Raw genomic sequence first — 26,841 nt, forward strand, 5'->3', positions numbered from 1 at the left:
CGGAAGCAAAAAACTGCCAAAACACGGGCATACCTATGTCTCCATGCACGATTCTGCTACCTGCACAGCTGCAGTAGCAGAATTGTACTGGAATCCGCTAGCACTTAGGGCCATGGAGGTGAGCACACATCACTGTTCCACCTTAGCAGCCCACCTCTGGCCATCTCTCTCCTCTTGAGGACTGAGTCGAAGCTGGGTTTAAACAGGGTGAAACCTGGCAAAAAAAGACTTGACTCAAATCTCTCTTAGTGGACGAGGATAATTCATCCTGAATGCTGACTCTACACACGATGGAGAATAGTTATTTTTCTTATCACCATTTGATATAATTATAATACTGATATGATTATAGAGTAACTGATTATAAACCATCTGACAAATGATAAAGAAGAAAATTTGTAAACAGAAGAAAGTTGACATAAAAATTATTATTGCAGTAAATAATTATTACTTGCTACAGAAACTAACAATTTCAGCATTTACTCTTTAAACTGTTAAGAATAACAAGTACAAATGAAAAATTAACTTTCCAGATCTTATTTCACAGTATAAAATATTTTATTGGTATAGCTTTTGCATTTTACTTTTTTCCCCAAACATGAACAGTTAATTTCTCTGTCAAAAAACATAGGCCTTCACCACATCTACTTTTATGTTTGCATTTTATCATTTTATAATTATATTTTAATATTTATTTATTTAATGTCCAGTGCTTTGCACTCTCTGAACTTGGTTGCTTTCTTGGAGACATTTCATTACCAAAGTACGTGATACCATCAGTGCTAGGAGGGAGTGCGGTTTGCTCTGATTTTATATATTAGTTGCTTGCTAACAGTTTTGGTTGCAGTTCAACTGGCCAATGGGCAGGAGGGGTGAGGAGGACGGAATGGGACTTGGAGCGGTTTCTTCTGGGTGGAAGAGCCACGCAGGCTCGTCAGGGCTGCCGAGGATCAGGCGGAGGGAGGTGAAGTGGCGGCCGGCTTAGGACTCCGGGCTGCAACTTCAACTGGCTGCCGCATTTTTGGCCAGGAAGACAAAGGGAAGCACATGGCTGTTCCCACGGGTTCCGAAGGAGGAGGAGGAGGGGGGCATCTTGCCCAGTTGCTCAGGGGCAGCCAGGCCAGTGGAGCTTCCCATCCCCACTTTGGCGTCTTCCGCCAGCTGGCATATGACTGACTTCCCAATTCTCCTTGGCCGAAAGCAGGTGGCGATCTTGGAATGAGCAAGGTTGGTGTGGCGCACTTCGCCTGGAAAGCTACTCGCTCGGCTACGCACAAGCTGGGGTCTCCCTGCCCACTCGGAGGGACCTGCAGAAGTGTGATGCAGCTTCCCGAAATGCAGGCGAGCGAGAGCCGAAGGGGCCCTGGCTGTCTTTTGCCCACCCTTAACAGAAGGGGCTGCTGGGATGCTGCCAAAAGTTTAAGTTTAAAAAGAAAAATTTCAGGGACGTTAGGAGCTGGCATGGATGGATACTGATACCCATCGTTCCCAACTGGGAATAGGAAGGTCTGCCTTCCCACTTAGTGTCTCAAGCCCCCTCCTCAAATACCCCCCACTGCTTTCCAGCCACTGGAAAGAAAATCCCAGGCGCTTCAGCTGGCAAGTCAGTGTTGGTAGTCCAAAAGCGGGGAATCACGGCGGAGGTGGCAAGCAAATGGGAAATCCTGGCAGTGGCAGTCACAAGGCAGGGGAATCCCTGTGGCAGTAAGAGAGTGTACCCACAGTAAGAGAGCGCATGCACCCGGGCTCAGGTTCATAAATTGAAAATGGTTTGTAAGTAGAGGCAAACAAATCTTAAACACCGGGTTCGTATCTCGAAAAGTTCATCAGTAGAGGCATTCGGAAGTAGAGGTACCACTGTATTTCCAAATCTAAGACACAGTCACATGCACAGAAAGAACAAAACTACAGTGGTTAGTAGAACAAGGAATGTAAAGCACATAGAGATTGGTTACCCAAATTAAGAGAGATTTGGTATCTTTGCTCATTAATCCAAGATGTACAGTGAGCCTCCAGTTATGAGACAGTAAAACAAAACTAAGTAACTTCATACGTTTACCACTACAGAAATGAGCGCTCCTTCAACAAAATTAACCTGTACCTTTAAGCAAGATGGTTGCTAATATAGCAATGCATGAAGAATAGATCAGTATAGATGGATTATAAACAAATTGAATTCTGACACTGCACTGTTAGATTTATGATACTAACATTTAACTATTAAAACTATCATTAATTGCATAATGCCTTCTGGACAAACATACCACATTGCTAACTCTTTTTCAGATGAATGTAGGTTTTAATTAAATTAAACATAACTTTTCAGATCTGATTGCAGATGAAGACAACAGATAACTAATTATTCATGATATCATTGCAATGGAAAACATTTTCAAGCACTGACAATGTAAAAAGCTTCCTTTTATTGTTCACCCATGGTAAACACTGAAGGTTAACATGGTATCTTTGAACAATGGTATCAGTTACTTGTATGACTGCAGCATTTAGTTCCTTGCAAAATAAATACAGTAATACCTCATGATACGAACTTAATTGGTGCAAGGAGGAGGTTCATAAGACGAAAGGTTCGTAAGACGAAACATTGTTTCCCATAGGAAACAATGTAAAGTCAATTAATCCGTGCAACCAAACCCCCCCCCCCAAAAAAACGGCTTTCGGCGACTGCTGGGAAGCCGCGCGGCTGTTTTAAAAGGTGACAGCCGGCTTGGGGGGCTTCCCAGCACCCCCCCAAACCCCGAACCCGGGTTCAGGGGGGTGCTGGGAAGCCCCCCAGGCCGGCTGCGACCTTTTAAAACAGCCGCGCGGCTTCCCAGCAGTCTCCGAACGCCGGTTCGTAACTCGAAAAAAGTTCGTAAGAAGAGGCAAAAATTTTCTGAACCCCGGGTTCGTATCACGAGTTGTTCATAAGACGAGGGGTTCGTATCTTGAGGTACCACTGTATAGCTATATCTTGTCTTATTGCTAGAATGAGGCAGTAATCACAATGTATGCTTTGCAGAGATTTAATAAACAGATCATAATAGGATAGCTGTTATCCTACTCATCCATAATTTAATTGATCAGTGCATGATACTACAGCAATCATCAGAGAAATTACGAGGAGGTTGCATCAAAGCTAGCATAAACTATGAGTCGTGCTCATATAAAAGTCATGAAAACTAACCACTTAGAAAACATTAGTCAACTAATCGTTCAGGCCAAAAAATTATTCCACAGATCATCCATTCTTTAAAAAGGGCATATTTTTCCTGCTTCCTATTTAATGGTGCAGGAAACTGTTTACTGGTTATGATTGATGCAGTGAAAAGTCTGAGTAGTTTTAGCACAAGAGTAAAGAAAACATGATAGCAAGTTTGTTGTATTGGTTAAGACAGGGGTCTTCAACCTTAAACACTTAAAGAGAAATTTTCCCACAGAAAAGAAAACACTGGGAGCCACAAAACCTGGGTGGGCACGGCCAACTCGTGGAACGCACTTCCGTCCAGTCACATGACTCTCCCAGCCAAGCCTACCCAAGTTTTGTAGCTCCTGGTGTTTTGTGGGAAACAGGTATATATCTCTTTCTCCCTGTCTTTCTCTCTCTCTCTCATCTTTCCTCCTTCTCTTATCTTTCTCCCGTACTCTTTCTCTTTCTCCCTTTCTCCCTCTTTCTCCCCCCCACTCTTTCTTCCTCTTTTATGTGTGTTTGTTTGTGTGTGTGTGTGTGTGTGTGTGTGTGATTCCTCTTGAACCACTTTCCAAAACAGGCTAGGTTTGGGGTGGATTTTTTGGCTGATGTTGTTATTTATTCTTCTTTTGGGTTTTTTTAACATGATTTAAATCAAGTCATTTCAGGTTCCCCAATAAATGAAGCTCTTTCATTTCCCTGCTGTAGCTCCCTGTTGTCTGGCCCCACTCTTGCCTTCCCGTCCCAGTCACTCCTTCTTTCTCCCCTTGTTAGTGCTATGCACACCTTGCTCTTGGGGAGACGCACAACTTGCTGTCTGCCCTGAGGCACTGGCCTGGCCGGCTGTGGCCGATGCTCTGCATTGTAAAGGGATCCAGGAGGAAGAGGGGACACATTTAATCCACTTCACAATGGGGGAGACAGAATCTCTTTTGCGCCTGCTCTGGAATATGGAGTTAGTCTCCATCCCCAAACTTCATATTCTCAACCCAGGTGAGTCCTGATTGGGAGGGGAGAGCAAAAGGCGGGGCCAGCAAGTGGTGGGTTCAGCTGACAGGGAGCCACAGCTGTGGGATGAAATAGGCGCACGTGGCTCCGCAGCTGTGGCTTGCCGACACCCAGGTTAAGACATCAAGCTACCATGAGTTCAAGCCCTGCCATAGGCACAAAGCCAGGTCCACTCACCAGTCACTTTATCTCAGTCCTAGGAAGGAGGCAATGGAAAACTAGTTATGAAAAACCCTGCCAAGAAATTTGCAGGGGACTGATCCAAGCAGTTTCTGAAAATTCTAATTCTAATACATATGGGTCAAATTGACTTGCTAGCAGTAAGACAGGCTTCAGTTGCTACAGGCATGTGGTTAAGGAAGACAGATGAAAGGGGGCTTGGGACAGGAGATTTATCCACTTGCGTCTAAAAATTATCAGCAGAATAAGTCATGTATAAAAAACATATCAAAACATGTGTAATAGGGAAGCCGCCTAAGATCTTATAAGCATTGGATCTTGCTGGTGAGTTTAGCCACTGCAGTGCATTGTAATCCTTGCAAATTATTCAAAATACATGATCCTTATATTCACACAAGTTCAGTATTTCATTTAAAACCAAATGCAATTTCTAAAGATTAAATGGAACTGGTTCAACCAGCATGGAGATTTCTAGTGGTAGAGAAATAAATTTCAAGAAATAAACAAGGGAAGAAGGAGGCACAATGCAAAACTAAACGTAGCTTGGGTGTATAGCTTTTAGTAGAATTAAGTGGAGAAGTTTCATTGCTTTTCGTTCCGCTGTTCCTTTCCTTGCATACTTATTGGTCAAAACCCGAGATGACCCTTGTCCCCATTTCCACGAAACTTACTTTGATTATATTCTACATTACCGACAAACATAGACACAGGTTGTCTATGGAGATTCTCAGTCATCTAGGTCATGGTTGTCCCAAAGGTGCTCCCCCCCTCAAGGAGCAACTGGACAACTGCTCTTTCTAGTCAAAGAAAAACCACAAAGTCCAATTGCCTCTTGAAAAAAAGCACCTTTGGGACAATTACACGTGTTTCTTTTTGGGTGCGGGAGTCAACAGTTTTGAGCCGTTTGTGCCTTCGCCGGTGTGACAAGGCCGTTTTCGACGGCTCTCTGCTGCCGAAGAGTTCGCTTGAAGGACCTCGCTGGGCCCCAAAACTCAACAACACTCAAAAGGTCCCGGCTCGCGGTCTGCCGCCGTCGGAAGAAGGCGCCAAATCTCCCTAGTGGAGAACCAGCGGCAGTCCCCCCCCTCATCCTTTTTTTTTCCGGCGCGAGGCGGCGGCGGCGCGCGCGCGCATTCGCACAGCTCCTACTCCCGCTCGGCACCTAAACGAACAGGCTGACAGCACGCGCTCTCCTTTCTCTCTCGCGCGTTGCCTAAAGTAGGAGCAAAGCCAGCTTTCCCCGAGCGCTCGGTCTGCAAAAACCGGGCGGGAGGGTGGAGGGGGGGGGGTGTTAGGAAACGGCGGAAAATGCTTCAAAGTGAACAGCTCTGGGAGCCAAGGTTAGAAACCGGGACTGGCGAAAGCGGCAAGCCCCCCTGCCGCCGCCGCCGCCACCCACCCACCTCCCTTTTTCCGCCTTTCTCCCTACAACAGCCTCCCGCCCTCGTTTTATTTATTTTTTAATCAGATCTGAGATCCCATTGGAGGGAGTTCAGTAAATGAGGACATTTCCCGGACTGCGTGGCTTCTGCTGTTACTCTGGCATCGAATTGCCTACGCGACTCACGAATGAATTAATGTTGGACTGCGAAATCTAACGAGGAAGAAAAAGAAAAAAGGAGAGAGAGAGAGAGAGAAAGCAGGCGTCGATAGTGGTTGGGGTTTTCCGGGAAGATTTCTTTTTCTTTCTTTTCTTTCTTTTTTAAAAATCTCCTTGGTGTTTCCTTGCAGCAGATGCTCTTACGAGAGCGGCTCGTTCCTCTGCAAGCTTGCAGAAGTGAGCCGATAGAGATGCATCATCGCAAAGGAACTGCACTGACCTTTACTTATTTCTAAGGAAAAGCTGTGTAAGGTAAGCAAGCAACCCCGCGCTACAGATCGGCCGAAATTTCTGGGGGAAACTGCAGACGCTGTGCCCCCCCTCCCCCCCGCAGATTCCCCGAGGATCAAGAGTGCCTTGACACAAGCCTCAGCATCATGCCGGAATGAGGCTTCGGGAGAACAGTGAGTTACCATGGCTGCCTAATTAAAACTTCACAGGGAGAGAAGTATGAGCATGCATATACGAGGCGCGTAACATTTCAAGGAGGAGGGCGAAGGGGGGGAGAAAGCGGTTTTCGTTATGCAATAGGACGTGGCCCCCATTCACAACCAACGGCGGCACCTTGCAAGTTTCACGGGAAATAAGGGCGGCGGGGGCGATAGTGGTGGTGGGGGAAGGAAGCTAAGGCACTACTACTCCACATGTCCACGAATTGCGCTCTTCTCTAGGGGGAAAAAAAAGCCCACAAATCGGGTGGCTCGCTATTCATTTTACACCAATTGCTGAGGCGGACGCGATTGCTCCTTTTCCCCGGGCGTTAGATTTGGCAACTAATGTCTCCCGCTGGCTCTGAAGATTTTTCGCCGCCGTTACTACTACTCGTTTTTTCGTCCAGCAAATGAGACTGTAAATGAGGTCCGCCCTTCGTAGCTTTTTTTTTTTTTTTGGTGGGGGGGCTGCCTGATACGCGGAGACTTATCCCAAGTCGAATAAACATGCCGCTTAAGTTGAAGTGCAGTACAGAACTTCCCACAGAAAGACAACACAACCGCGGACCTTGCTAGGCTTATTATCTATGGCTTTGAAGCCGTGACTGTGTGAATAGAACCGCTCTCCGGGAAAATCACCCTCTCCTTTAAAGCCCGCTAAGCAGGTAAATCCTATTGAGATACGCCAGGTTAAAAGGCGCAGCTTAAAAAAGCGCGTATCGGGATCCAAAGTCACAGCGGCAAGCTCGCCGGGACCTTGCGTCCTGCTGCCTCATGCTGAATAGGGCGGGGGGGGGGGAGGTGTCCGCCTTGCGTCTTTAGCACTCGAATAAAAATCCTCTCTTGTGACCTCAGCTTCTCCACTTCATAAAACGCTACAGCGAGCTCCAATAATAACTGGGCGCAAAGATTGCAGCTAGAGAAGGTGTGGGGGATAGAAAAGGCTGGAGAGTTCAAATGTAAGCTTCAGACCGTCTTTTTTGTTTTTTTTACATGCCCGGGAAGCCCTGGAACGAAATGCTGTGTTACTCTGAATGGTTGTCTCCAAAGATCCTGTCCCAAAGGAGTAGCAGCCTCTCCTAGGCACTGCAAAGCTAGAGCAGGCAGTGAAGTGGTATAATTTCGACCTTGGCTGGCTGAAATGGGTGAGATCTGACAGGCACATTGGGGATTATTTAACTCGTTAGTAGCTGGAAAAGAGATTAGAAAGATCATTCATTGCATCCCAATTCTGGAAAGCAAATGTATTCTGTAGTAAAATAACCAAAGGAGGTATACAAAGAATTGTCATATGTTCCTTTCCGCATTCTGAAGTCCATACCTTTTGTATGTTCTTTAAACTGTGGTTCTGAAGGTATGTAGGTTAAGTTAAGATTATGGATGAAAAATTGCTAGGCAGACATCACATGATATGGCCATTCCATCATCACCCATTTATTCATAATTTCACTATTTAAGTTTTTAATAGAGATGTTAAACTAGGAAGATAAACTAATAGCTGCATAGGTAGGTGTATGTGTACAGATGATATTTCCATGATACAGGTAGACGAGTGTCTATTTTTGATATTTTTGTTATATTTATGTTCATCTTATAATCAGCAAAAATGCAGATGTGCTGAATTTAGCTATTACTAGTTAATAGAGCATTTTTCTGCAATACCTGCAAAATTTTAATGTGAATTCATGCGTGCAATATTAACTTCAAATTGGTTTAATCACAGCATGAATTTTAAATAGGTTTTAAAGTCAGATCAATATTCTAGTTTCAAATGAATGATACAAAGTTATCTAAAATTTTCGGAAACAGTTTAAATACTTGAAAATTGTTTTCTTGCAAATAAATAAATGAGTAATCAGTTAATTACAAAATGATAATGAAATAAACCATTGATCAAATTAAAAATTTAAAGTGCATAACATTCATTACACTAGTTCTTCATTGTTTAAAAGACAACTCTTACAGAAACACCTTCACATGCTGCAAGTGAGCAATTTTGTTGAAAGGGGTAGATATCAAACTGTAAAAGAATGAATCAAAATAATTCAATAGTAAACTATTAACAATAGAATTTTGTGAGCAACCATGAAATGTGAAGTAACTTATACTGCATAGAAAAAGAAAGTGGAACTGTTTTTTAAATCAATTCTATCCAAATAAATTTATGGCTGAGAAATAAAGTACATAGCACTGTTATTTTTGTATCAAACGTAACAAAGCAATATTGTACTGTATTCACAATAAATCCCATTGAATTCAAAAAAGTTCTTAAATATGTCCTGAACCAAAAGCAACAGCTATAACCACTAATAGAAAACCAACCATCTTTAACATAATACTGTACAGAGGTGATGGGATTAATATTCAAATTTAGTCAACACAGGAACAGTTTAAAGAAAATTGGAACTAAAATAAAGGGGTTTTTTTCTCTTAGAAACAATGGTAGGATTCAGTATTAACACACATACACAGAACTTTATGAAATATTGCAAAAACTTTAAAAAAAGTTTTCCCCATATACTTTAGGAGTGATCATAAATTTGAAACTTAAGTTTCATAATGCAACTAAGTATGCAGTTCACTGCTAAATGAAAGTTGCTGATAGTTGCTGTAGATAAATAAGAAAAAATACCTGTATTCTCAAATCTAGCAAATAATATAACTGAAAAAATACAAAATAGTAGTTTCTAAATTATGATACTATCCCTAAACTTTACAGAATGCAATAAAACTTTTCAACTCAAAGGATTTGACACTTTAAAGAAATTAGTGACATTGCCTGACCAATATGCTAGACTGACAAATTGCATTGACAAATGTTTTCTATAGTTCTGAAATTTCTTTCTAGTTTTCATTTATAAATGATGCTTCTACAGGGCTCTATGGATCTTGCTCATAATGACTAATCTCTAGTTTAAGGTTCACTTTGTTAGAACTGATAATAACATAGCCAGTCTTCTCATTATTGACATTATATTTTGCCATTTATCTGATCTCTTTTTCCTAAGGCATATCTACATTTCCAACTTGAGTTTTCAGACTAGACTATGTATAAAACATACTGCTAGTTAATATCATTTAAAAATTTTAATGTTTTTATAAACAAGCTATGAACTGAATGTAACATACAAATATTTCATAGGCGTATTCATTTTATGTGCATAATATTCTCTCTTCTAATAATATCACTGAGATTAAGACATGTAACTGGGAATATTCTGCATACGTACAGATCTATCAGTTAAGAGTGCAGTCAGTTAATATCTAACTTAGTTAACATCACTGCATGTGATATCATCAGTGAAGTAGAACATACCCAAATGATTTGGACTAATAACTAATAAAATTAATGAAATTTTGCCACATTACTTGAATGTAGTGTTGGAACAAATGATTTATACCAGCATATGATGCAGTTGACACTGCATTAAATGATGAGTCATGTAGCATGTTTCCCCTTTAAAATGTAAAAATAGTTATATAAAACATAGTGATTCTGTTTGTTTGTCTTGGGTTAATATGACTAGTTCATGTGATGACTTCATCAAAAGCCTGTATCACTGAAAAAAATGGACAGCTCAGTAAACTCAATTGTTTTTAGTACACAATTCTCAAAGAGAATTCTATATAAATTAGCTTCACAGTTCAACTGTAAAGTTTCAAACAGATTTATGTCAAGACACTGTCAGCGTGAATAATTACAGCATAGGGTTTAACATTTTTAGATAACCTCATTCATGAATCATTACAAGTGATTAATGTTCCAGTGTACATTCATGAATAATTTAATTCACAGAACCTGGGGCTAAGGGCATAACAAAAATTCAAAGACTACAGTAACCTACATCTAGTCTTGGGTATTCAGAAAACCCAGAAGACTATGCAAACCAGATTTTTATATCTTCAACAAAAAGAAGAACCATTATTAAATAAGTACAAAGAATCGATGTATTAGTTTCATGATAGTATGTCCTTGGATTTCCCCCAAACATTTTGCAGCTTATCATTTTTCAAATTGTTTTATAAACTCTGGCATTCAAGTACTATTTACTTTTAGTTCTGTAGGCCAACCAACTTATTGGCACAGTGAATTTATAAAATGCAGGAAGGCAAATATATATAAACAAGAAGAGAGGGTCCTTAAATTATATGTAAGCAGCTGAAAAAATCAGAAAGAGAAAAAACTATCTCAAAACTGTATAGTAATATCAATTAAAGCATTTAACTAGGACCTAGTGTAATTATACAATAGCATTGTTACTCTTCTCCACTCCTACTTTCCTACCTTTCAGACTGTCCCATATGCAGCAAAGCTAAAGAGATACTCAAGGAAGTTATGCAAGTAAAGAGATAAGGACATGTCTATTTCTGCACAGTTAAACGTCCTGACTAAGATTTAGGATTATGCCAAGTGGAACTATTAAATGCAGTGATGACCATCAACATGGATAATTTTAAGTAGAGGATTGAATCAAAAGATGCACTATAAATTAAATCGATACATTTATAGGGGATAAACACTGTCAGACTACTAGTTTTTATGATTCATTTGCCTCTGATATCATAGCTAATATGTATGGATGAATTCTCAGAACCAGGTGTGCGTGTTTTTGTCAATTTTTCACAACCTTTTCATAGCCATAAAGGGAGCAGAATGCTAGATTAAATTTGTCCTTCATCTGATCCTTCACAGCTTTTCTTAGCCTGTTTTCATTGCACCCAACTTACATATTTGATGGTTTTTTTGGCATCAGATAGGGAAGGCTGACCATAATATTCCTTTTAAGTAAATGTCCTGTCTCAAAATGTTTATATTAGGAAATGCAGGAATGTTACTAAAGTGGTTATATAACTGCTTATAATTTTATTTATTTATGTACTTTCACATTCCACATGTATACTATACATGGTGGTACATGTTTCTTTCAGCATAAGTTGCATTTTTTATTTATTTTATTTATTTATTAGATTTGTATGCCGCCCCTCTCCGAGGACCCATCACATATGAAAAACGTTGACATTTAATTCTACATTTGGATCATTTAGTGAGTTATTTAATACACAATAAGTTATTTCAAACAAAATGTCTACAGTAAAATATATAAAATTGCTATTGCATATAAAGTTTTATCAGAAGACACATGGCAGTTACAATATGTTTCTGCAACATAGCTAAGTTACTATTTCCCAAGAAGTGATAATGTCTTGACAGAGTTCAAGTTGAACAAAATATCCTTCCCTAATCTTCAGATCCTTTTTTCTGTGCCAAATACCTGGGAAGTAGCATCATAACTCAGAAGGGCATGTACAATGAACAAGTTATAACTAAGATTAAAATGCAATGCTGATTTTATCTCTTCTATGTTCATACTTTGCTATTACATGAATCCTGTTTTTGTTTTGATCTAAACAGCATTATCCTACTGCAGTACAGACTTCTGCAAACAATATTTTTGAAGTAGGAACCCCTTTTTATATGTTTTTATTGTTTGAGATTTTCCTTGCTTCCGTCTATCACTGAACATATTAAAATCTATATATTGTTTCTTAAACCTCTTAAATTAGTGTCGGTATTGTTTATACATTTGTGTATTTAACAACTGAAATTGCATTTCTAGATAGTCTCAAACCAGATGCCTCTTTTAACAGATGAATAATGCATCCTTTATATGCATCCTTTAACAGAGGAATAAAGAAATATATAAGTATGAGCTTTCCATAAGTATGTATTAGAGTTGCTACAGTTGATAGAGAAGAAAGATAAACAAAGAAATCCTTTCAACACATAAACTGGGTATTCTGATGTAATTGTCAAAGATGGTTCCAGTTCTAACCACACAGTATTTGCCAGGACCATCATAGCTAGCTTATAGATAGATTATCTACTATTATAATCCTCCTTAAAAGCTGGAATAGCATCTGACAATCAATCTGGGCTATTTTATAATACAATGTTGTGTTTTCTATTCCTTTGGCAAAGAAAATTGTTTATTTGATTAACAAGTGAAGCACTGAAATGTATTTGTAAGATATATGATAGTAATGATTTCTTCATAGCATTCATAGAACTGCATAGCAATATTAATTGACTTCATATACATTTTCTCACACTTTTCCTATTGACTAGTTATTTATCATATTTGTGCAATGATAAATTCAGATGAGAGACCAGCTCATACAGTACCATACATTATTACTACATTTATGTACTTCAATAAAACACTTCAGTGGCTTTTCATTTACAAACAGACATACACACACACACACACACACACACACAATTACATATAATTTTCCCTTAATTTTCAAATTCAGCAAAAAACATGATATATATATATATATATATATACATATATACATACATACAGTACATATATATATATATATATACAGTATGTCTCATGTTTTTTGCTGAATTTGAAAATTAAGGGAGACTAGGATAGATGTATTTCGGCCTTATTTTGGCCTCATCAGCTAGCCATACCCTCACTGGGACTTGAACCTGCAACCTTTTGCCTTGTAAGGGAGAGAATTAACCTCTAGGCTACAGTATCAGCTTGTAATCAGTGGCTACCATTAATGGAAATAGTTTACCATAAAGAATGCAAACCATTTGTTCTCATTGCTGTGAGATACCTTTCAATTCATTTACCATCTGAAACCATACATTGATAGTATTACTGTTTTGTCATATTCCATTTTGGTTTTTAGTTTCAATAATAACGGTAATCATTACTTCTGAGATGATATTACCCTGCTCATACTTTTGCTTCCTTATGATGAGACTTATAACTTTCATAAAATGTTTTATGTCATAGGTAACGCTATGTTGTTGCTTTCTTTACTTTTGAGAACTGGCACTTTTTTCCATCAGATTTAATTGGTAGAAATGTCAGGGATTATTAAAATGTTGGGGCACTCTCAGTAAGAATACTTTCTTTTCTTCACTATTCTGTCACTAATGATATTTTAAAGTGTTATCTTATAAAGCAATTATCAACCACAACTATCTGTTATATCATTAATATACCACAGGAAAGCTAGCACAGTTAACATCAGAATCACTGTTCTAGGTTAGTTCCTTTTGGTTCATTAGCCATACTGCTAATGCCTTTGGCCATAGTGGTTAAAAAAATTAACAATGACTATTATTTTTATTCATCAAGAAAAATGAGATCGAGTATATGTCTAATGTTTGAATATCTGTCAGATATTACACCACAAAACACTAGACCAGTGGTTTGCAACCTGGGGGTCAGGACTCTTTTGGGGAGTTGAATGACCATGGGAAAAAGACAAATTTCCCACGTTGTTAGGAACTAAAGCTTCTATTCCGGTGCTTTAGAACATATTTGTACAATCCGACCAATCAGGCTTTTACAGTGCGGGTGTCCCTCTGACCGTTCTGCCAATTAGCTTAAATTAGTTTGGGAGAATTGGTGCTAAGACTTATGAGGGGTGGGGGTGGGGGGTAACCACAAAATGAAGAACTGTATTAAGGGATTGTGGCATTAGAAAGGTTGAGAACCACTGCACTGGGCAAAGCTTTTGGAAACTAGCAGATTTCAGAATAGCTGAATAGTTTTTTATATATCAATAATGCAGTTCAGGGAAAGAGCAGTGATGAAACAGATTCTTACAACAATACAGACCTGTGTGTTGGGTTCTATTACTACCGTGAAATTGGTCTATAGGTTCCAATTGCTACTAGTCTTAGACTCTTAATCATGTCCATGTTATGAAAAGAACAGATGTATTAATGATATGGAGTTCAACATCATCAAGCTTATATTGGACAAATTGACTTGCAACTATTGTTGCATCAAAGAAAGAATGGTATACAGTGATCCCCCGGTTATTGCGTTCCCGACCATTGCGAACAGGGTAATTTGCGATTTTTCAACCCGGAAGTCAAAACACCATCTGCGCATGCGTGTCTTTTTTTTTCTATGGGCACGCATGCGTAGATGGCGCCCGGCAGATCAGCTGCTGGGCGGCTTCCCTGGGTCTTCCCCTCTTGCTAGCATCAGCGAGGAGTTTCCCCACCGCCCACGCAAACTCCTCGCTGCCGCTCGCCTGCCCTTCGCCCGCCCACGCCGTTCGCTCCCCCTCTTGCTGGCGGGAGGGCGAGAAGCCCTCCCCAGCACCCGCTCGCCTGCCCTTCGCCCTGGAGAAATTCCAGCCCCCACCTGGTCCTGCCCGATCCTCCTCCCTGAGGCAGCTCGCCCTCCCATGGCCGCTTCCTCCACCCTCCATCGCAAGCCCTCGCCACCGCAGCCAACGCGCGCTGCGATCTTCAAGCCCGGCTCCTTTCGGCCCAGCATCCCGGGCCAAGCAGCTGCCTTCCGTGACTGAGCCTGGCTCGCCCGGAAGATCGTAGCGCGCGTTGGCTGCAGCAGCGGCGACGTTGCTGCCGGCTTGGCTTCCCTCACCAGCGCAGCCAACGTGCGCTACGATCTTCCGGGCGAGCCAGGCTCAGTCACGGAAGGCAGCCGCTTGGCCTGGGATGCTGGGCCGAGAGGAGCCGGGCTTGATCCGCTGAGCCTGGCCGGCTTGGCTTCCCTCACTGGCGCAGGCAACACGCGCTGCCATCTTGGCTTGAGGGCTCAGTTGGGAAGGCGCGCGGGTGTTTTAAAACATCCCCGCCGACATGGGGGGCTCGCTAGCACCCCCCCAAACCCCCAACCCGGGTTTGGAGGGGTGCTAGCGAGCCCCCCATGTCGGCGGGGACGTTTTAAAACACCCGCGCCGCTTTCCAATGAGTCCCGAAGACAAACGCGGAAGTTTGACGTTTGTCTTCGGGACTCATTGGAAAGCGGCGCGGGTGTTTTAAAACGTCCCCGCCGACATGGGGGGCTCGCTAGCACCCCCCCGAACCCCCAACCCGGGTTTGGGGGGTGCTAGCGAGCCCCCCATATCGGCGGGGATGTTTTAAAACACCCGCGCCGCTTTCCAATGAGTCCCGAAGACAAACGTCAAACTTCCGCGTTTGTCTTCGGGACTCATTGGAAAGCCGCGCGGGTGTTTTAAAACGTCGCCGCCGACATGAAGGGCTCGCTAGCACCCCCCCGAACCCCCAACCCGGGTTGGGGGGGTGCTAGCGAGCCCCCCATGTCGGCGGCGATGTTTTAAAACACCCGCGCCGCCCCCAATCTTCGGCTCCTCGCTAGCGCTGCGGAAGTAAAAACACCATCTGCACATGCGCAGATGGTGTTTTTACTTCCGCAGCGCTACTTCGCGAAAACCCGCTCGTTGCAGGGGGTCCTGGAACGGAACCCTCGCAACGAGGGGGGATCACTGTACTTCTCCTTTTTCACTACATGAAGAACAGAAGCTATGGTGAAATAAACTAATCAATTGGTATACCTAAAGTGAAATAACATTGCCAATGCATTTGTGAAAGTGCACAATTTTGCAGTAATTTGTCTTTGGCTGCTTGTATGATAGTTATTGCATCTACTGAGAAAACACTTTTTATCTTTGTTGTGTAGTGAGAGTTCTGAAAGTTCTGCAGTATAAACATTGTTTTTCTTCTGCAGATGGTATTTATTCAATCAGATGCTTGAAACATCTTCACATAATTTTTAATTAGTTTAGTTGCTATTACTGATTTCTACAACAGCACATTTTCCCTTCAGGCTTACTATGGTGTTATTGGAGAAAAAATTGAAACACTTTTGAATATCGCCTCTATTTCTTCTACCTTGTAAATCAGTGATTGCAATCTTATTATTAAGTTCTTGAATTTTATTCTTTGAGTGTTATCCTGAATATCATCAGAAAGTACTCAGATCTTCCTTCTTTTTTTTAACTGAATGTGGTATGATTGTTCCTCAGTGGTATACTAAAATTATTTTATATTTTTATTCCTATTTGCTTGGCTCCTTTTGTAAGTGCCACATTTTAGATGCAATTTAATCAATCGGCACTGAAGTATTGAAGTATGTGAAAGTATTTTCTGAGTCCTGAAATTAAGCTGGCATTATTTATGTATGCTTATTTTGGGGGAGGAAGGTCAGCCACTAATTTTTTGACATGGCTCCCTGACCACAAGTAAATGTGTTCAACAGAAGAAAAATACTGAACTGTTTTAACATTTATGTATAATCAGCAATGCTGTTATCACTTCTGCATTCTATCTTCTGGCTTCAGTTAAATAATTAATGGCATCATCCCCCCCCCCCCCAACACCCACACATTACTGTGGATTCTTTGAACGGATTGTTATGGCAAATCAACATTTGGCATCATGTAGAAATAAATGAAAATTCACACCGTCCAAATTATTTTAATAGGGGTTTTTTGACTCTGAAATACAACTACCAAATAATGGGATAACCTGAAATGATAACTCATTCTTAATAAATGGAATATGGGACCCACAGAATACTTTGCAGATTAAGCATGTAGTCATTTACTATGGTAGATTATGGATTTGGCTTGTGCTATTTTACAGGTTCAATGGCCTTTTTCTTCCTTTAAAAAAATTATACTCTATATCTGCTAAAAAGTAAAAAGCCCCTTAAAGAGTTTCAAATCAATCATTATCTCCTTTTATACTTTTGTTATTTTTATTCATATTGCTAGTAGTTAAAATGGATTTTCCTGTACATTCTAAAATCGGTGCAGTGTGTGTGTGTATGTGTGTACACACACACACACATTTTGCAATCATTAAGTCAGTGGTGGGCTTCACTTATCTTTGCTACAGATTTGGGAATGGGAGCCCATGCGTGCCACTTTTGTGCATGCCCAGAACCTTCTGAGCATGTGTAGAACATCCGTGATTATGTCCCGAGGCAAACCAATAGGAAGCCACCACTAATTTAAGTCCTTAAATGCAGAATCAATTTGTTGACCGTGGTATAGTGGGTAAGACATTGACTACAAATCACAGACTGTGAGTTCTAGTCCTACCTTAGGCACAAAGCCAGCTGGCTGATCTTAGACCAATCCCTCTCTCAGCCTCAGTGTAAAACCACTTTTGAAAAACCTTGCCAACAAAACTGCATTGACTTGTTCAGACAATCAGTAGAAGTCAAAAACTGATTCAAAGGCACATGCTTATAAACCTATGATTACAACATACACACAAATACAATTCCTTGTGAATTGGTGTGAGAAGGATATTATTATTATTATTATTATTATTATTACTATTATTATTATTATTATTATTATTATTATTATTATTATTATTAATTAGATTTGTATGCCGCCCCTCTCCGTAGACAGGTAGCCCTTGACTTAATAAAAGTTAATTTAGTGACCGTGAAAAGTTACAACAGTACTGAAAAACGTGACATCAATTTTCACATAACCACAGCATCCCCATAGTCATGTGATAAAAATTCAGATGCTTGGCAATTCCCATATTTATGACAGTTGCTATGTCCTGGGTTCATATGATCCCCTTTTGTGACCCTCTGACAAGTAACGATAGATTCATTTAACAGCTATGTTACTAACAACTATGGTGATTCACTTAACAACTGGCAAGAAAGGTAGTAAAATGGGGCAAACTCACTTAACAAATGTTTCATTTAACATAAATTGTGGGCTCAATTGTAGTCAGAAAGTGATTCCTATCACGCATTTCCTCCCACTTATGACTGTAACTTGTTGCTTATATTGAGATTTTTGTTAATATTGATTGTTTCCTCATTGCTTATTTGACTCCTATGACAATCATTAAGTATTGTACCTCATGATTATTGACAAATGTATCTTTTTCTTTTATGTACACTGAGAGCAGATGCACCAAAGACAAATTCCTTGTGTTCCAATCACACTTGGCTAATAAAGAATTCTATTCTATTCTAAACTGATGACTACCTATGTAACCCTATTATGTGCTGATTAGAAGTCTGGCTGCCATATTTTTCAGTCACTAAAACTTGTGCAAACCTTTTTGCAGCAACAAACATAATTATGCAAACACATTTCTAATTAATTGCTTCATTATTGGTAGTTGAAACAAGTCTTTCAAGATGAGGTGTTTTCAGTGAAAGTAGAATACTTTCCACAACAGAGATTGATTGCAATCCAAGGGATTTTCTCCTGATATACAGGAAGGGAGAAGCCTCTGTGGGGCCTCTCTAGGAATCTCCTGGTAGGAAACAGGGCTGGAAAAGACGGGAAGAAGTCTCTGTGGGGCCTCTCTAGGAATCTCCTGGGAGGAAACAGGGCTGGAAAAGACGGGAAGAAGTCTCTGTGGGGCCTCTCTAGGAATCTCCTGGGAGGAAACAGGGCCTCCACCCTCCCTATGGTTTCCCCATCCACACGCATTATTTGCTTTTACATTGATTCCTATGGGAAAAATTGCTTCTTCTAACAAACTTTTCTACTTAAGAACCTGGGCACAGAACAAATTAAGTTCGTATGTAGAGGTACCACTGTATAACAATTTGATTTTCTTCATAAATGAAAAGTTCAAATGGAGGGGGGAGGGGGGAAATCAATTTTAAATGAAACCCTCATATAATACATATAAATTAATATTAGTCAGCATGATTATCAAATAAATCAATAAAACTACTCAATATTAAAGGGTCTTTACATTACATAATTAGAATACTTGTTCATAACAAGGAAGTGAACAAATTTTTAAGTCCAAAATGGTAAATTTGAAGTAACTCCATCTTTCCAGTATTGAATAATTATATTTTTGCTGTCCCCTCAAAATACCTTGAGCCGATTAAAAAATAACATACTAAAGGTCAACCTATATACAAAAAGTAGATGGGATAAACTGTTTTGGTACTGAAGTAAAGGATATTTTTTCATACGTATTCAGAATTGTAACTGCCTGGAAAACTTTCATTATTAGTAGAAATACCTTTATTTGATTCTAGATTACTATATTTAATTATCACGATTTTGATTTAAGGTTCTTGGTTTTCCAGCAATTTCAATTTAATTCTTGCTTTTTTGTAGCTGCCGAACATGTAGCTTTGTCTCACATTGAACTCTCCCTTTTGCTTAAAGTTTAATTATGTATCACAGTGTCAATTTCTCTTCTCTAAAACATTTGTAAAACACATCAGTAATGTAGCGTTATTTTCTAGCAAGAACATTGTAGAGCAGGGGTGTCAAGCTCAAGGCCCACAGACCAGATCCAGCCCGCGGGATGCTTAAATCTTGCCTGTAGGGCTGGCCTGGAAATAGCAAAGGCCCGTGGTGTCTCTGGCAGCCAAAACAAAGTACAGGGGGGGCATGTGAGGTCTTCCACTCCCCGTTTTTGTCTGACTGTCTCCTGCAGCACTATACTGGCCAGATCAGCCCCGTTTTGGCCGGCAGGGTGATGCAGGAGGTGTCCATCCCATCTCCCCCACTCCCTTCCAGCTGACCTGCAGAGGAGAATTATGATATTAATCCGGCCCTCGAAGAAATAGTTTGATACCCCTGCTGTAGACCCTAAAGATACAGTTGCATTTTTGAAAAGGTTGCAAGATGGATAGGAAAATCAAATTCTTTAAAGAAGTACAAGACAAAAATAAAAAATCAACAGAGGTAGAAATAAAAACTGATACATTACAGAATGCACTTGGGCATTTGGCAGTGTTTTTGGAATTAGTTTGCCATATAGTGTGATTATAGGGTCTTATTCCTTAAATAAAAACTACCTACAAACAGGTATTCTTTGACTTACAACGGCAATTGGAACCGCAGGGATTGCAATCCCTGAAGTCTCAGTTGCCATTATAACTGATTATCAGAGTTGTTAAGTGAGGCAATCCTCCTCAAGCTATCTATAACCAAAGTCCGTGGAGAGGCTGGAAGTTAAGAGTCCCAATTCTGCAAGCAGATAAATGGTTACTACTGGGTGAGAGAGGGAGTGAAGTTGGACAGGTGGGTATGCAAGAAGTGCAGTAAAATGAGTGCAAAAGAGAACCTGAAAGTACATGAGAGTTGTGGGTCGAGTGTGCAAGTAGGTTGGGGAAGGTGTACAAGAGACATCCCACAGGTTTGGAAGGTGCAAGTTGGAGAAGTGTGCTGGCACACACACAGAGGGACTGGTGTGCATGGAACAGGAATAGACATGCAACCTTCCCTGCTGGTTTCCGTATCCATATTGCCTTTCTGAGGAAGCCAACAATAGAAAGTTGCAAATGGAGATAAGGCAATGGGCTGTTGAGATGACCAGAATTCTGAGAAACTGTTGTTAGCCACCATTAGTTCCAAGCTATTGTAATGATCACTGAACAAATGGTCTTAGATCAAGAACTACGATACCTGTTGATAGTGAAGTGCCTGTCTAATAGCAATAAGAAAATCATATGAATATGATTTTCATTAAACAAATATCTAATTCTTACTGGTGCTTAATATTCTGAACTGCTAGATATTTTTTCTGTTTGACTACCGTTAGTTTGACAACACTTCTAAAATTATGTATTCAAGCATGGAAGAGAAAATTATTTTGGTGTTTCCAAAAATACAAAGATTTATGGAAGTGAAAAAGGGGGTTATTTTCCAGTACCGTGTACAGCCAAATAGTAATAATGTATTTGTTATATTTTAGGCTAAGTAACACGATGGCCAAAGGAACTGATCATGAGATGAGGAATCTTTCATCTCCAGCCTCACAATCCCTCAATGATGAAAGTAAGTGGTATGTCCCTGGATTTCTGTTGGTTTTATCTAATAAAACGTTTATACATACGGTGTGACATAAGTAGTTTATATAAAAATATTTATATAACTTGTTTAAGAAATCTCATATAAATTAAATATTGACCAGAGAAGAAAAATAATTCAAGCTTCAGTGATTAAACAAGTAACTAATCATTAGATAAATTTATTTGAGAATTAGTTTCTATTTACTGTATTTGTAAAGATTAGGGTATTTTGTTTCTGTATTTATCTATAGTTGGCACCCAAAGGCAGTCACAATCCAGCCACAGTTATGTGAAAAAGATGCAAAGATGAGTTTATCCAACCTATGGGACCCAATATCCAGGTTTTCAAGACTTTACAAAACACCAATAGGGTTGAACATTACCACTATTAATCTAACATTTCTTTCTAGAAGGTATCTTCCCCATAGTATTTAATTTTCAAAATTATTGTCTAAGCAAATAGGTAAGCGCACTGGCTGTTTTTGAACCATAAAATTAACAAAAAACCAACATGGGGATATCAGTAATTTAATGCTAAAATACACTGCTCAAAAAAAATAAAGGGAACACTTAAACAACACAATATAACTCCAAGTAAATCAAATTTCTTTGAAATAAAATCGTCCACTTAGGAAGCAACACTGATTGACAATCAATTTCACATGCTATTGCGCACATTCAACTTTGTACAGAACAAAGTATTCAATGAGAATATTTCATTCATTCAGATCTAGGATGTATTATTTGAGTGTTCCCTTTATTTTTTTGAGCAGTATATGTTCTCTATTCCTTATTTAGTAGTTTTATTTGGTACCTACTTGTATATCTATGTATAGCGCTGTATGTTATCTCATCCTGTGAGATAGGAAAACAATTATTGTGTTCCATATTTAATTAAATTTTAGTTCCACATGCTTATTAGGTAGGACAAATGAAAGAATCCCAGTGATTTTGGAGTGAACTGGTATAGAAATTAATCAATTAAAATCGGTGAGCCCATTTCATTTTCTAAAAAGAAAGAGCAAACAACTCATGCACTTTAAGAGTCTTAGCAAAGAAGAATTCATCCATCAAATTACTGTTCTAAAGTCCTTTGTATCCCAGGTATATTTAGTTCAGTTTTATAATACATGTGTTTACTTGTATTGAAGCGTACCAAATTCTTATTCACTAACCAACTTTACTTTACAGTTTCACCTAAATAATAAATTTACAGAAATATTAAGGATTGACAGATTTTTGCATTTGTCTTTTAAACAGTATACCTTTAGTTTTTTCAGAGTAGCTAAAATGAATGATGTTTGTGAACTATTATGAATTTATTTTCTTGGCTGATGAAGTGAAATTGAATGCACACTTCATTTTCAAGGTAATAAAGTTGCTATTTTAGTATTCAGAAACTATAAGCTATAAGCTCGTGGGCTTGATCTTGTGATTGCTACTTTCCTCTTCTCATGACACCAAATGATTTTATATATTACTACTGTTTTATTCAAATGTAGTACAGTGATCCCCCGCTTGTTGCGAGGGTTCCGTTCCAGGACCCCCCGCAACGAGCAGGTTTTCGCGAAGTAGCGCTGCGGAAGTAAAAACACCATCTGCGCATGTGCAGATGGTGTTTTTACTGCCGCAGCGCTAGCGAGGAGCCGAAGATTGGGGGCGGCGCGGCTGTTTTAAAACGTCGCCGCCGGCATGGGGGGCTTCCTAGCAGCCCCCCAAACCCGGGTTGGGGGTCCGGGGGGGTGCTGGCAAGCCCCCCCATGCAGGCGGCGACGTTTTAAAACAGCCGCGCCGCCCCCAATCTTCGGCTCCTCGCTAGCGGGCAGGCAGGCGGCGGACAAGCCGTTCGCTGGCGCTCGGTCTCGCCGCTTTCGAGCTGAGTCCTGCAGCGAATTCGCTTCAGAACTCAGCTCGAAAGCGGCGAGACCGAGCGCCAGCGAACGGTTTATCCGCGCTCGGTCTCGCCGCTTTCGAGCTGAGTCCTGCAGCGAATTCGCTTCAGAACTCAGCTCGAAAGCGGCGAGACCGAGCGCCAGCGAACGGTTTGTACGCGCTCGGTCTCGCCGCTTTCGAGCTGAGTCCTGCAGCGAATTCGCTGCAGGACTCAGCTCGAAAGCGGCGAGACCGAGCGCCAGCGAACGGTTTGTACGCGCTCGGTCTCGCCGCTTTTGACCTGAGTCCTGCAGCGAATTCGCTGCAGGACTCAGCTCGAAAGCGGCGAGACCGAGCGCCAGCGAACGGTTTGTCCGCGCTCGGTCTCGCCGCTTTCGACCTGAGTCCTGCAGCGAATTCGCTGCAGGACTCAGCTTGAAAGCGGCGAGACCGAGCACCAGCGAACGGTTTGTCCGCGCTCGGTCTCGCCGCTTTCGAGCTGAGTCCTGCAGCGAATTCACTGCAGGACTCAGCTCGAAAGCGGCGAGAATGAACGGCGTGGGCGGGCGAAGGGCGGGCGGCAGCGAGGAGTTTGCGTGGGTGGTGGGGAAACTCCTTGCTGATGCCCGCTGCTCGCCCTCCCGCCAGCAAGAGGGGGAAGACCCAGGGAAGCCGCCCAGCAGCTGATCTGCCGGGTGCCATCTACGCATGCGTGCCCATAGAAAAAAAGGGCATGCATGCGCAGATGGTGTTTTGACTTCCGGGTTGAAAAATCGCGAATTACCCTGTTCGCAATGGTCGGGGACGCAATAACCGGGGGATCACTGTATTTCCTTCGCTATAATGCTATTTAAATCCTTGGTTTTGGGGTACATAAAATATCATCATTTTTACATTGACCCTTTTTTATTATTCAATTACAGTGGTACCGCTACCTAAGAACGCCTCCACTTACGAACTTTTCTAGATAAGAACCGGATGTTCAAGATGTTTTTGCTTCTTCTCAAGAGCCATTTTCCACTTACAAAACCGAGCCTCTGAAATTGTAACCGGAAAAGGCAGGGAGAAGCCTCCATGGGGCCTCTCTAGGAATCTCCTGGGGGAAACAGGGCGTCCACGCCCTCTCTGTGGTTTCCCCAATTGCACACATTATTTGCTTTTACATTGATTCCTATGGGAAAAATTACTTCTTCTTACAAACTTTTCTACTTAAGAATCTGGTCATGGAACGAATTAAGTTCATAAGTAGAGGTACCACTGTATATCTGATTCTCTGAGACTGCCTGAACAAGTCCTTACAGTCCTTACAGTTTCAGTCCTTACAGTTTCATAAGTGGTTTGCCATTGCTTCCTTCCTATGGTTGAGAAAAAGTGACTATCCCAAGGCCACTCAACTAGCTTCATGGCCAAGGTGTATTACAATTCATGATCCCCTACTTTCTAGCCAGATGCCTTCACCATTATACCAAATTGTATATATGAGGACAAATAATATTTGTTATTCCACTTTAAATGTGTTTTCTATAATTTGTTTCTTCAGTTTATTCTATAAACTTACTCAAGTTATTTTATAACAAGTTAGCAGATTTAATTAAAAAAAAAAATTCCCTCACACCTTTTCTTCACTGTCCAACCCAAAGGCATAGTGAAAATTGATATTTTATTACCCACAGTGATTCTCTCTTCATGCAATTTGGCACTGTTATTAAGAATATAACTTATTTTTCTGTCTTAGCAATTAGGCTAAATGTTTAAAACAGATGTAAAATAAGATAATAAATAAAATGTGATTCTTCTCCCTAAGTGAAAGAAAACTGCCACCTGCAACAGCTTACCAGTAGTTATATTTAACAATTGAATACAGTAAGGATGTTAAATAGATAGCACAAATTCTAATATTTTACTATTTAAAATTAACATTTCTTTGTGGATATTGTATAAAAGATAGCTTTGATGCGTTACAGAAGTGGCATTCAGTAGCTTCTCACCAGTCCTGGAAAACTAGTGAAAATTTTGAGTACTTCGGAGAACTGTAGATACCACCTCTGCCTGGCCCCGCCCCATCTATTCTCTGCTGTCCAAGTTCCAGCTGATTGGGAAGAAATGGTGGTTTTGCAGTAACTTCCTGCAGTGGGATGGGAATGGAGATTTTTCAGTATCCCTACCCTGCCACACCCACCAAGCCACGCTCACATAATTAGTAGTAAAAAAAAATTGAACCACTGATTGCATTATAATAAAAGTAAGATAATGTTTTTATTCTAAAATTTGCTACATGTGATTCTGTGGCAATTTGAAACCCAATAAATGTAGGTGGTACCATTGCCAAGAAAGCAGTTAAAGGCCACATTTTCAGGAGTATTAACTTGGCCTATAAAGAAGTAGGAGCACTTTTAAAACAGATGGCTGTTTATACACATTGACATTTCCCTTAAACATTATTCTTAAAAATAACGAGTATCATCCAATTTGTAATCAGTTCCAGTTCCAAAATGACTAGTAATAAATGTAGATCTGTTTGTCCTAATTGAGGCTTCTGCACTGACGAGATTTAATCTCATGGCCTAAATTTATGATTTTTAACTTTACAGTAAGTTGTTTCTATCTATAATCTTTTCAAGAGTTAATTATGCTGTCATCAAACAAATGTAGCAAATGAAATGAAGAACCTCCAAGTAAAAGGTAAATTATAAGGAAGGATATGTTAGTTACCAAAATTATCCAGTGACAATCATTCTGCAGAATGAAAGTATCTACTGTATAGCATTAAAACATCAATAATATATAACATTTTTAATAACTGCTTTTTCCCCTCCCACTATTATTTCACTATGGAAATAATAATTCCTGCATAAATATAGAGCACATTCAGCTGTAGCCAATAGTTGTTGTCTTTTTGGCCAGGTTTGAATACTCTTAACGATATATGCTTAAGCCAGAACCTTTAAACATCATGGTGAACATAATCTTTTATATGCATAATGTGTGTCTGAGGTCTTGCTGTCTCATTTACATCTGGAGGGCAGTGATTTTACACTAAGTCATAATGTCAGCATAAAACAATTTAAAGCAGTATTTATCTTTCTGAAGATAAGTACATGACATATTTTGAATATGCTTCCCTATCTAAGACCACAGATAGTCCTTGCTTAATGACTGTTGCATAGTAACCATTCAAAGTTATAACAGGCCACCTAAAATCTACTTATGACACCGTTCCAAAGTTCTGATGACTGCACACATCACATTTCAGGTACTTGGCAGCTAGCTCACCTTTATGGATGGTTGCAGCATTCCATGATCATGTGAGTATGATTTATGACATTTTTTTGCCAGTTTCCAGCTTTATTTGGCTGGTTTTCAATTAAAAAATGCCCATATGGATACATTGATTTGTATTTAACAACGACTTGTTAATGACTACCATATTCACTTGACCATGGTGTTTGTTTAACTAATACAGCAAAAAAAAAATTCATAAAATCAGGTTCAGTCTGTGCATGCGGTCTGTGGATTGATTTATGATGGATATTCTATAGTCATAAATGAAGGACTATCTGTATATATTTTTGCCAACGAGAAGCAGAGAAAAGACTATTTTCTGAAATAATGGATGAGGAACTCGCCCCTTATTTGTTTGTGTTAGGATGTAATCTGATGTCTACAACTATTCAGGAATTCTCTCTCATGATTTCAGTATGTAGTCTGAGTCTAAACTATCTTAGACATCAAAGAATCTAGTCTATTTGTTGAATCACCCTGTCTGACACCCTGTTTGAAAATCTGCACATTTTTTTCTACTACGTCTTTTGGATTTCATTATTTGCTTCTGTGATGTATGCATATTCCTATTTTTAAAGTTATAATCTATTAATCATTATTTTTCACGAGATGGTGTCCTGGTCACAAAAGCAAGACTTCATTTTTAGGTAGCTAAAAGTG

The 26,841-nt window shown here is 40.1% G+C and overlaps 2 protein-coding genes across 9 annotated transcripts in view; one reads left to right on the plus strand and one right to left on the minus strand.

The window, feature by feature from the left end:
- Positions 1-26,841, minus strand: part of DOCK1 (dedicator of cytokinesis 1) — a 466,948-nt gene that overhangs the window by 242,039 nt on the left and 198,068 nt on the right. The window lies entirely within an intron of this gene.
- The window catches only part of INSYN2A (inhibitory synaptic factor 2A), a 61,592-nt gene continuing 40,801 nt past the window's right edge, over positions 6,051-26,841 (plus strand). For 2 of the 5 annotated variants that reach the window (XM_070752487.1, XM_070752488.1), the window contains exons 1-3: positions 6,164-6,227; positions 11,820-11,864; positions 20,931-21,013. In XM_070752487.1, coding sequence (XP_070608588.1) covers positions 20,944-21,013 — 70 coding nt within the window. In that variant the 5' untranslated portion in view covers positions 6,164-6,227; positions 11,820-11,864; positions 20,931-20,943. Of the gene's footprint in view, positions 6,228-6,990; positions 7,072-11,819; positions 11,865-20,930; positions 21,014-26,841 lie in introns of those variants that run through there. The other 3 variants (XM_070752485.1, XM_070752484.1, XM_070752486.1) reach the window with 3 other exon arrangements.

Source organism: Erythrolamprus reginae, chromosome 5 (genome assembly GCF_031021105.1).
Source record: "Erythrolamprus reginae isolate rEryReg1 chromosome 5, rEryReg1.hap1, whole genome shotgun sequence".
NCBI lineage: Eukaryota > Metazoa > Chordata > Lepidosauria > Squamata > Dipsadidae > Erythrolamprus > Erythrolamprus reginae.